The 12,427-nt window shown below is 42.4% G+C and overlaps 1 protein-coding gene across 1 annotated transcript; it reads left to right on the forward strand.

The window, feature by feature from the left end:
• The first annotated feature begins 4,960 nt into the window (after positions 1-4,960).
• On the forward strand, positions 4,961-6,407 carry WFDC10A (WAP four-disulfide core domain 10A). The gene is made up of 2 exons (XM_010384221.2): positions 4,961-5,120; positions 6,081-6,407. Exons 1-2 carry the CDS (start codon positions 5,030-5,032, stop codon positions 6,227-6,229), a joined length of 240 nt encoding a protein of 79 aa, XP_010382523.2. The 5' UTR covers positions 4,961-5,029; the 3' UTR covers positions 6,230-6,407.
• The last annotated feature ends 6,020 nt before the right edge of the window (positions 6,408-12,427 follow it).

A 12,427-nucleotide genomic window follows, 5' to 3' on the forward strand; every position in this document is an offset into this window, starting at 1 on the left:
CATGGCTGGGGAGGCCTAAGGAAACTTAGAATCATGTCAGAAGGCGAAGGGGAAGTAAGGCATGTCTTACATGGTGGCAGGAGAGAGAGCGCTGGCAGGGGAAACTGCACCTCTTAAACAATCAGATCTCATGACAACTCCCTCACTATCACAAGAACAGCATGGGGAAAACTGCCCTTATGATCCAATCACCTCCTATCAGATCCTTCCCTCCACACATGGGGATTAGAGTTTGAGATGAGATTTGGGTGGAGACACAGAGCCAAACCATATCAAATACTTTGAAAATATTTTCTCTCGTTCTGTAGATTGTCTTTGCAATCTGTTGATTGTTTTCTTTGCTGTGCAGCAGCTTTTTAGTTTGATATAATCCAATTTACCTATTTTTGCTTTTGTTGCCCATGGTTTTGAGATCTTACATTAAAAATCTTTTTGTAAGATCATGAAATGTCTTGCAGTGTTTCCCCTATGTTTTCTTCTAGTAGTTTTACAGTTTCAGGTTTTACCTTTAGACCTTTGATCCATTTTTAGCTGATTTTTGTATAGAGTGAGAGGTGAAGGTCTAATTTCATTAGTCTGCATATGGATAGCCAGTTTTCCTGGTACCATTTACTGAAGAGACTACCCCTTCCCCAGTGAGTGTTCTTGGCATCTTTGTCAAAAATCAGTTGGCTGGCCAGGCGCAGTGGCTCAAGCCTGTAATCCCAGCACTTTGGGAGGCCGAGACGGGCGGATCACGAGGTCAGGAGATCGAGACCCTCCTGGCGAACACGGTGAAACCCCGTCTCTACTAAAAAATACAAAAAACTAGCCGGGCGAGATGGCGGGCGCCTGTAGTCCCAGCTACTCAGGAGGCTGAGGCAGGAGAATGGTGTAAACCAGGGAGGCGGAGCTTGCAGTGAGCTGAGATCCGGCCACTGCACTCCAGCCTGGGTGACAGAGCGAGACTCCATCTCAAAAAAAAAAAAAAAAAATCAGGTGGCTATAGACACATGGAGTTATTTCTAGGATCTCTATTCTCTTTTTTTTTTTTTGAGACAGGGTCTTGCTCTTGTTGCCCAGGCTGGAGTACAGAGGCACAATCTCAGCTCACTGCAACCTCTGCCTCCCATATTTAAGTGATTCTCCTGCCTCAGCCTCCGGAGTAGAGTAGCTGGGACTACAGGCATGCACCACCATGTTCGTCTAATTTTTGTACTTTTAGTAGAGACAGGGTTTTGCTATGTTGGCCAGGCTGATCTCGAACACCTGACCTCACGTGATCCACCTGCCTCGGTCTCCCAAAGTGCTGGGATTACAGGCTTGAGCCACCGCCCCTGGCCCTAAGTTATCTATTCTATTCCATTAGTCTATGTGTCTGTTTTTATGCCAGTGCCATGCTATTTTGGTTACTACAGCTTGGTAGTATATTTAGAAGTCTTGGAGCCTGTTCCCTCCAGCTTTGTTCTTTTTGTTAAGGATTGCTTTGGCTATTCTGGGATGTTCGTGGTTCCATACATATTTTAGGATTTATTTTATATTACTGTGAAGAATGTCACTGATATTTTAATAGGGATTGCATTGACTCTGTAGATGGTTTGGGGTAGTGCGGTAATTTTAACCATATTAATTCTTTCCATCCATGAGCATGGAAAGTTTTTCCATTTGTTTGTATCCTCTTCAATTTCTTTTATCAGTGTTTTGTAGTTTTTAATGTAGAAGTCTTTTATCTCCTTGGTTAAATTTATTCCTAAGTATTTGTTTGTAGCTGTTATAAATGGGATTGCCCTCTTTGTGTCTTTTTTTAGCTGGCTTATTGTGCACAGAAACACCACTGACTTGTATGTTTATTTTGTATCCTGTAACTTTACTGAATTTGTTTATGAGTTCTTCAAGTTTCTTGGTAGAGTCTTTAAATTTTTCTCTACATAAGAGCTCGTCTGCAAATAGGGTAAATGTGACTTCCTCTTTTCCAAATGTAATGTCCTTCATTGTTTTCTCTTTCGTGATTGATCTAACTAGGACTTCCAGTACTATGTTGAATAAGAGTGGGTAAAGTAAGCAGCATGCTCATGGAGGCGGATGGAAGCTCTCTAGCCTTTCCCCCATATCTTCTTTCAGTTCTTAGAGGAAAAGTTTTCAGCTTTTCCCCATTAAGTACCTTGTTAGCTGTGGGTTTGTCATATATGATCTTTATTATGTGGAGGTGCTTTCCTTTCATATATAGTTTATTGAAAGTTTTTATCATAAAGTGGTGTTGAATTTTATCAAATGCTTTTTCTGTATCTACTGAGATTACCCTATGGTTTTGTCTCTGATTCTGTTGATGTGAAGTATCACATTTATTGATTTGTCTACATTGAGCCATTCTTGCATTCTTATGATAAATCCCACTTGATCATGCTACATTATCTTTTTGTTGTGTTGTTGAATTGGGTTTGTTAGTATTTTGTTGAGGATTTTTGCACCTATTTTCATCAGGAATATTGGCCTGTGGGTTTCTTTATGTTGTCTTGTTGTTGTCTGGTTTTGGTATTAAGGTTATGTGGGCCTCATAAAAGTGAGCTAAGAAGAATTCCCTCTGCATCAATTTTTTGGAATAGTTTGAGAAGAATTGGTATTAATTTATATTTAAAGGGTCATAGAATTTGGTGGTAAAGCCATATGGTTCTGGACTTTGTTTTAGGGGAGACTTTTTATCATGAATTCAATCTCCTTACTTGTTATTTGTCTGTTCAGGTTCTTCTATTTCTTTTTGGTTCAGTGTTGGTAGGTTGTATGTGTCCAAGAATTTATCCATTTCCTCTAGGTTTTTGAATTATAAAGAATATCATAAAGGATACAGAGGAAGAGGTGCATAAGGTGAGATATGGGGGAAAGGCTAGAGAGCTTCCATGCCCTCCATGAGCATGCTGCTCTCCAACAACCTCTAAGTGTTCAGTGGTAGCCATCTGGAAGCTCTGACTTATAAATTTTATTTTGAAATTTCTGTTCAGTTTCGAGTAATTGTCTTTTTTCAGACTAATTTCTAATTATTTCCATTATAGTCTGAAACTGTGTCCTTTGTGATATAATTATTTAAAATTTTGTTCAGACTTTTTTATAGCCTAATATGTAGTCACTTTTTGTACATGTTTTATTTGTGCTTGAGAAAAATGTATTCCTTTACTTTTTCTATGCAGACTTCTGTATATTTTAATTAAGTCAAGCTTGTTAATCATAATGTTCAAATTACCCATCTCTTTACTAAATTTACTACTCTATCAATAATTTGAAAGTATAAAGTAAAGATCTTCTATATACCCATAAATCCTTCCCCTTATAAATTTGTCAGTACTTGAGCCTGCCGCAATGTTGACTAGACTGCTTTAACAGAAAGCCTCCATCACATAATGGCTGAAATACAATATACTTTTTTGTTTCTTGCTCAAATAATAATTCAAGATGAGTATTCTAAAACAATGGGTATCCCTTTTTTCATGTGATAAAAGGAGTCAAGGACCCAGACTCCTTTCATCTTTTGGCTTCACTAGGCTCTAGAACCTTGTTTTCATCTATACTGAGCTGGTGGAAAAGAAAAAGAGTGTGAAAGAGACTTGCCATCTTCTTAGGGTCTTGATCTAGTAGTGACAAGTCTGTTAGCCGAAATATTTACATTGTGGCACTGGCTGCAAGGTGGTTGGGTAAGGAAAATGCAGCTTCTGTCTGAGATGATGATTCTCCTCTACATAACCCCTCTTTGCTAGGATAATTATGACGGCGTCCAATCTCTAAATTGTTCATTTATGAGTGGATAAAAAGTAAAACTAGGAAAGAGAGAGCCTTTGGGAAGGGTCAAACACCAGTCTCTAAACTACAGGTACAAATATCAGAATTTTTTAATTATAAAGGATATTGCAAAGGACACAGAGGAAGAGGTGCATAAGGTGAGCTATGGTGAAAGGCTATAGAGCTTCCTTTGAATGTAAATTACAACTGTGGACTGAAGGAGACTGCATTAGGAGTTCAGAATGTCAGAATGAGGTTCAAATCTTTAGAAGATTATCATCATCAGAGGAAGAGGGTGACTTTCTTCCCAGCTTCCATGCCTATTGGGAGTCCAGTGACCCCAGATTGTCCCCTCTCTCTCCTATTAGGGAAGAAGAAACATCTTCACTTCTGAGAGTTCATTTTCTTCATGATATTCAAGGTCAGTGACCACCTCCTCCTGGACAGCCTGCCAAGACTTTGACTGATAGGTCTCTCCTCCTGTCTGAGCTCTAAGATATTTACTATGTTTCCCCATTAGCCCTTCTGTCCCATGCCCTACAATAGTCTCTCTTTCTGTGTGCATATGTGTATTTAAATTTGTATATGTATATGTGTGTATGTGTTTATATACGTTTATCTATGAAACAGATACTTGCTCTTTCACTCAGGAATTCTAGCTCTCTTAGTCTAAAGAAATAAAAGATTTATAAAAAAGGTGTTCAATATGACATTTTTTAGATTATTAGTAATTAGTACAATACAAATTCTTGATTATTAGCATTTAAGTGAGAGCTGTGCAATTATGAAAATCCACATTTTGAGAAATACTTATATGATTAAATAAGGGTGGCAAAAATAGGTAACAAAAGATGTTTATATTAAAAGGATTGTTTATATTAAATATGGAGAGAAACTAAAATATAATGCAATGAAACATCAGTTAATTCTAAGCAACTCTTTCTAAAAATGTATTTTTTCTTTTCTTTTTTCCATAAAACATTTTGTAGTTAGGAAGCAGAAATAAATGATATCTTTCATTCTATCAGCAAGAACACAAGACTGGTAATGTGAGAGAAGGAGGCGTCTTTCCTGCGGAAGCCCTATCCCACGTGAAGGACAGGGCTGGGGCAAACAAAAGGAGGGAAGCCAAGACTCTCTTGCTCTGCCCCGACTTGGCCAGTGGAGGCAGTGAGGAGCTAAAGATCATTCCTTCCTTCTTGCCTTCACTCTCCACAGGCAGCTCTGCAGGGAAGTCTGTGACAACGTGGTCAGCCGTAGGGCCCACGCTCTGGTCAGAGTCATGCCATCCCAGACTCTGCTGCCTGTCCTGGTTTTCTGTGTGTTGCTGCTTCAGGCCCAGGGAGGATACCGTGACAAGAAGAGGATGCAGAGTAGGTGATGGGCTGCTGGATGGGTGAGGGGAAGTTGGGTAGGAGGAATGGAGGGCCTGTGTCCAGTCTGAGTAGGACCTAGGAGTTGAAAACTCTCTGCATATCCAGCTCTGACCACAATGTTGTGTAGACTCTGGACTGTCCCAAACCATGGCCCTCCAGCCCCTTAGCTGGCCCTGGGTATAGTAATGGGAATGAAGAAGAAACCTACATATTTTGCTGTTCCTTCTCAATACTTAGAGCTAAATGGCACATACCATAGTGAAAGGTACACCAGGGCTGAGAATCCAGTGGGAAAGCAAGACAATTAGTTGATTTATGCACGTTTGTGAAGAGTAAAGATTCAGAAGTGGTTATGACAGTAGGTGTAGGTGTAGAATGGATATAAGTGTAGGGAAGTAGGACATAAGACAAGCAAAAGTTGGGGTACACAGACCCAAGTTAAGGTTATCATCAAACGGACAAGGAGAGTGGTGGTGGAAAGGAAACTAAAGAAGGGGCAGGAAGACTAGAGACAGTGACAGTGAGCAGAAGAGAAGGAGAGAAAAGAGACAAGTTGATCCTCATCTCTGAATTCTACTACTCAGAGACTAGGAGAGGGTTTGAAAGACGTCTCATGCTTCTTTGAGCTCTCAGGATCAGACTGTAGATTCTATGGTGGTGACTTCACCAAGGCCATGGCTAGTAAGGGAGATGGAGTTCTGATTGCTGGTGTATGGAGAAGGTCCAGGAAGTCCAGGCATTGTGGTCTATTGGGGTAAGATGTACAGTGGAGAGACAGGATTTAAAATATGACCAATCACTAGGATTTGGTGATGGGCAGGAAGGTAGTTCTATGAAGAAGGAATCCAGGAGTGTCATGAGTGAGACCTGGGTTCAAGGGTCTTGGAGGAAGCTTTAGCTTGAGAAAAATGTTCTCTAGGAAGCTGCATTTATTTACCCTTCTATCCTCCTTTTCAGAAACACAGCTATCCCCAGAAATTAAAGTCTGCCAGCAACGGCCTAAACTATATCTATGCAAACGCTTCTGTGAATCTCACCGAGACTGTCAAGCAAATAACATATGCTGTTCTACCTACTGTGGGAATGTTTGCATGAGCATCTTGTGAGTGGCAGAGTGGGCTGGGATGTGCATCCTGCTTCCTGACTCCTCTATCCAAGACTGTGCCCACATCCGAAGCACAAGGACTTCAAGTCACCAGCATAAGAACATCAATAGGAATGCCGCCCTCCCTACTGTCTGAACTCCTTGTCCCTGTCAAATAAATCAGAACAAATGTTCAGGGATCCTGTCTCTTTCGCTGCTGCTACAGGTGATCATTGAGAGCCCACAGTAGCCCCCACAGGTGCCCCGCTCGTCTTGTGTCCTGGTGTTCGATTTCTCTCCCTGGCTATGCTTCTCTACCCTCCCTCTTCCTCTTTGGCCCATGTATCCCTGCCAGCCCTCAGGAGGCACAGCCCCTTGCTGTTTTGCTCACTGAACCAGTACTCCCAGGGGAAGGAACTGCTCATGTGCAGCATCTCCCAATGCTAAGGAGAACATTTCTCACCCTGGAGTCAGAAAGACCCATTAAGCGTGAGATGGGTGGCAGTTAGAACCCGAGGTAAAGAGTGGGAGACCCCCAAGCACTGCTTTGGTCTCCTTAGCCTTGGTGCACCCCCATCCCATGCTCCCCAATCTCTCTGTAAGGTTCACATTACTGTCTGTTTATCATTAGGATAATGAGTCCCAGAAGCCCAGTAAGCCCAAGGCCACAGGAGAGTGAGAGGATATGATGTGGCCAGAAGAGGGTGTTTCTTCTAGGCTGACTTTTTCCTCACTTCTCTCCATTACCTGAGACCAGAGGCATCCTAGTGAGAGTGAGTGCCTACACCAACCCCAAAGCTCCTCCTATCCAGCACCCACCAATATGGCTACTCCTCTGATGGGACCCATTGTAGGCCTCAGGATCTGACACTCCAGTACCTTCCATTAACTGAATAGTCCCTATCTTTCCCAAGCCCTCTTCCTTAGGGGCCAGTTCATTCTCTTTTCTTTAGATCAAGAGGAACACTAAGGGATGTGGAACAGGTGGTTCATGCTGCTGTTGCTAAGGAGTAATTGGCACAGAGTGGCTATGGGTCTTCCCTGTCATCCTGCTGTGAGTTAGTGGAAATTAATCAGTGTGGTACAGAATCTCCTACTCTGTGCAACTACAACTCCTCTGAAATGATCCTGGGATTAGATCCAGGGCTGGGTCACATGTAGCTAACTGGGACATGAAGCCAAATGTGAAGAGGTTTCAGGAGGACAGGCCATGCCCAGAGGCAGGTGTGCAGTGTTATGCTCCAGTCTAGTACTTCTTGCTGGGCCATTCAATGAAAGAGACATCAGAGAAGAAAACTTCCCCCATCAGACCAGAGGCTGTTAGTCACCTCTGAGGCATCACCAGGCTTTGGGTATCTCAGGTTTGTTTTCACCTTTCTCAAGAGCTTCCCTTGGACAAGGACGTCTCAGGAAAGAGATCATCATCAACCACCAACAGACATCAAATGTAGTCGGTGGGCTGTAAGAGCATGATCTCCAAGAGACCTTATTTGGTATTTCCTCAGATAGCCTCCCTTACCAAGCATCCTCTCAAGCCATCTCCAAACATGCCTCCTAGACACTACAGGCATGTCTGGTTTTACTGAGCCTTGTTCTGTTGCACTTCACAGCTATAGTGTTTCATACAAATTGAAGGTTTGTGGCAATTCTGCATCGAGCAAGTCGTCTGGCACTGTTTTTCCAACAGCATGTGCTTACTTCATGTCTCTGTGTCACATTTTGGTAATTCTCAAAATATTTCAAACTTGCTGGGTGCAGTGGCTCTCCCCTGCAATCCCAGCACTTTGGGAGGCCGAGGCAGGTGAATCACCTGAGATCAGGAATTCGAGACCAGCCTGACCAACATGGTGAAATTCTGTCTTTAATAAAAATACAAAATTAGCTGAGTGTGGTGGCGCATGCCTGTAATCCCAGTTACTTGGGAGGCTGAGGCAAGAGAATTGCTTGAACCTGGGAGGTGAAGGTTGTAGGGAGCTGAGACCTCGCCTTTGCACTGCAGCCTGGGCAACAAGAGCGAAACTCCATCTCAAAAAAAAAAAAATTTCAAACTTGTTTTATTATCATATCTGTTGTGATGATCTGTCATCCATAATCTTGGTTATAACTATTGTAATTGTTTTGGGGCACTATGAACTGCACCCCTAAAAAACAATGAATTTAATGGATAAATGTTGTTTGTACTCTGACTGCTCCAACAACTGGGCATTTCTCCATCTCTCTCCCTCTCCTTAGGCCTCTCTATTTCCTAAGACACAATAATATTAAAATTAGGCCAATTAATAACTCCACAATGGTCTCTAAGTGTTCAAGTGATAGGAAGGGTTCTATGTCTCTCACGTTAAATGAAAAGCTGGAAATGATTACAGTTAATGAGGAAGGCATGTCAGCAGCCAAGATATGCCAGAAGCTAGGCCTCTTGTGCCAATTAGCCAAGATATGAATGTGAAGGAAAAGTTGTTGAAGGATGATGATAAGAAAGCAAAACAACCTTATTGATGATATGGAGAAAATTTTAGTGGTCTGGGCAGAAGATCAAACTAGCCACCACATTCCCCTAAGCCAGAAACCTAACCAAAGAAAGGCCCTAGCTCTCTCCAATATTAGAAGGTGAAAGAGGTGAGAAAGTTGCAGAAGAAAAGTTGGAAGTTAGCAAAGATTATTTCATGAGGTTTAAAGAAGCCATCTACATAATATAAAAGTGCAAAGAGAAGCAGCAAGTGCTAAAGTAGAAGTTGCAGCAAGTTACCCAGAAGATCTTGCAAAGTGATGAAGATGTCTACACTAAACAACAGATGTTCAGTGTGGAAAAAGCAGCCTTCTGTAGGAAGATGTCATCTAAGACTTGTATAACTAGACAGCAAAAGTGAATGCCTGGCTTCAAAGCTTGAAAGGACAGGCTGACTCTCTTGTTAGGGGCTAATGCAGCTGGTGACTTTGAGTTAAAAGTAATGATGATCATTTACCAATCTGAAAATCCCAGGTCCCTTCAGAATTCTGCTAAATCTACTCTGTCTGCGCTCTATAAAGGAGACACCATCTTGATGATAGCACATCTATTTACAACATGATTCACTGAATATTTTGAGTCTACTTTTGACACCTAGACACCTACTGCTCAAATACAAAAAAAAGATTTGTTTCAAAATACTACTGCTCATTGATGACGTGCCTGGTCACCCAAGAGCTCCAATGGAGATGTACGAGGAGACTAATATTGTTTTCATGCCTGCTAACACAATATATAAATTCTGCAGCCCATGGATCAAGAAGCAATTTTGACTTTCAAGTCTTATTGTTTAAGAAATACATTTTATGGCCGGGCGCGGTGGCTCAAGCCTGTAATCCCAGCACTTTGGGAGGCCGAGATGGGCGGATCACGAGGTCAGGAGATCAAGACCATCCTGGCTAACATGGTGAAACCCCGTCTCTACTAAAAATACAAAAAAACTAGCCGGGCGAGGTGGCGGGCGCCTGTAGTCCCAGCTACTCGGGAGGCTGAGGCAGGAGAATGGCGTAAACCCGGGAGGCAGAGCTTGCAGTGAGCTGAGATCTGGCCACTGCACTCCAGCCCGGGTGACAGAGCGAGACTCCGCCTCAAAAAAAAAAAAAAAAAAAAAAAAAGAAATACATTTTATAAGGCTATAGATGACATAGATAGTGATTCTTCTGATGGATCTGGGCAAAATAAATTGAAAACCTTCTGAAAATGATTCACCATGATAGATGTCATTAAGAACATTCATGATCGGCAGCAAGAGGTGAAAATATCAACACTAACAGGAGTTTGGAAGAAACTGATTCCAACTCTCATGGCTGATTTTGAGAGTTTCAAGACTTCATGGAGGAGGCCACTACAGATGTGATAGAAATAGCAAGAGAACTAGAGTTAGAAGTTGAGCCTGAAAATGTGATTGAATGGCTGGAATCTCATGATAAAACTTGAATGGATGAAGGGTTACTTTTTTTTTTAAGTGATAGGATCTCACTCAGTTGCCCAGGCTGGAGTACAGTGGCATGATCAGAGCTCACTGCAGTCTTGAACTCCTTGGCTCGAGCTATGCTCCCACCTCAGCTTCCCTGGCAGCTAGAACTACAGGCATGCACTACTGACCTTGGCTTTTTTTTTTTTTTTTTTTTTTTTTTTTTTTGTAAAGACAAGGTCTCCCTAAGTTCCCCAGGCTGGTCTCAAGTTTCTGGCCTCAAGTGATCCTCCTACCTGGGCCTCCCGAATTGCTGAGATTATGGACATGAGCCATGGCACCCAGACAAGGAGTTGCTTCTAATGGATGAGCAATGAAAGTGGCTTCTTGAATTAGAAACTTCTCCTGGTAAGGATGCTGAAAACACTTTTGCTACTTGGGAGGCTGGGGCAGGAGGATCACTTGAACCCAGGAGTTTGAGGCTACAGTGAGCTATGATCCTTACCACTGCACTCTAGCCTGGGTAGTAGGGCAAGACCCTGTCTCTTAAAAAAACAATAGCAACTCCTCATCCATGAAAGTTGTATCATGATACTGTTGAAATGACAACAATGGATTTAAAATATTACATAAACTTATGATAAAGCAGTAGCGGGATTTGAGAATATTGACTCCAATTTTGAAAGAAATTCTTCCATGGAAAGAAATTCAAACAACATCACATGCTACACAGAAATCTTTCATGAAAGGAATAGTCAACTGATGCAGCAAACTTTATTGTTGTCTTATTTTAAGAAATTTCCATAGTCACTTTAGTAACCACCACCCTAGTCAGTCAGCAGCCATCAACATTGAGGCAAGACTCTCTACCAGCAAAACAATTATGACTCACTGAAGTTCAGATGATCACTAGCATTTTCAGCAGTAAAATACTTTTAATTATATACATTGTTTTTAACATATAATGCTATTGCACACTTAATAGATTATGGTATAGTGTAAACATAACTTTTATATGCAGCAGGAAACCAAAAATATGTGTGATTCTCTTTATTGTGGCAGTTGGATCTGAATTTGATCTCCAAGGTATGTCTGCATTAAGAGAGGCAAAGTTTTTTTTTTTAGTAGAGACGGGGTTTCACCATGTTAGCCTAAAAAATACAAAAAACTAGCCAGGTGAGGTGGCGGGCGCCTGTAGTCCCAGCTACTCGGGAGGCTGAGGCAGGAGAATGGCGTAAACCCGGCAGGCGGAGCTTGCAGTGAGCTGAAATCCGGCCACTGCACTCCAGCCCGGGCGACAGAGCAAGACTCCGTCTCAGAAAAGAGAGGTAAAGTTAGCCAGGCACGGTGGCTCATGCCTGTAATTCCAGCATTTTGGGAGGCCGAGGCAGGTGGATCACCTGAGGTCAGGAGTTCGAGACCTGGCCAATGTGGTGAAACCTCGTCTTTACCAAAAATACAAAAATTAGCCAGGCGTGGTGGCGCACACCTGTAGTCCCAGCTACTCAGGAGGCTGAGGCAGGAGAATCGCTTGAACCTGGAATTCAGAGGTTGCAGTGAGCCAAGATTGCACCATTGCACTCTAGCCTGGGTGACAGTGTGAGATTCCATCTCAAAATAAACAAGTAAACAAACAGAGAAACAATGAGAGGCAAAGTTACCTGCCAGGGGCCACATGGAGAGTAACCTTCCATGTCCAAATCCAGTGCACTTTGCCATGTAAACACACTATAGGTGCCAAACTGCTCTATTCCCTGTCACTGGTGCCAGTGCCATGAACCATGAATTTTACTAGAAGCGGTTGCTCCAGTCACTGGTGTCCTGACCTATGTTCCAGAGAGCTCTCTGGACAGCCTACCCTGCCCCAGGGAACTCAAAGGCTATACCTAGAATATTGCAGATGGAAAAGGTCCCCATTTGGTTATGACGGTGTGCTCCGTCTTATATGGAAGCATCTGCATACCTCCATATTATTTACAGTAGGATGGTGAGGACTCCTGAAAGACCTTGAACTTCATGGAGATATGGGAGGAATCAAATGCATATTCTGCCAAGATCTGGGTCTCCAAAATGTTAAGTCCTAGTCATCAGAGAATCACAGATGAGGTCTGGCCTGTTGGTGACCAAATGCATAGCATTATGGTTTCCACTGCTTTTGCATTATTTGTTCTCTTCCTATGCTCCAGACATGCTCCTTCGAGATGTGAATGCAGATGGGAGGATCCTAAAAGGATACTCCCCACCTCAAATATCATGGTGTTGGGCAGCTCCTGCCTCATTTCCATACTTTGGCCACAGTG

Source organism: Rhinopithecus roxellana, chromosome 13, assembly GCF_007565055.1.
Source record: "Rhinopithecus roxellana isolate Shanxi Qingling chromosome 13, ASM756505v1, whole genome shotgun sequence".
Taxonomy (NCBI): domain Eukaryota; kingdom Metazoa; phylum Chordata; class Mammalia; order Primates; family Cercopithecidae; genus Rhinopithecus; species Rhinopithecus roxellana.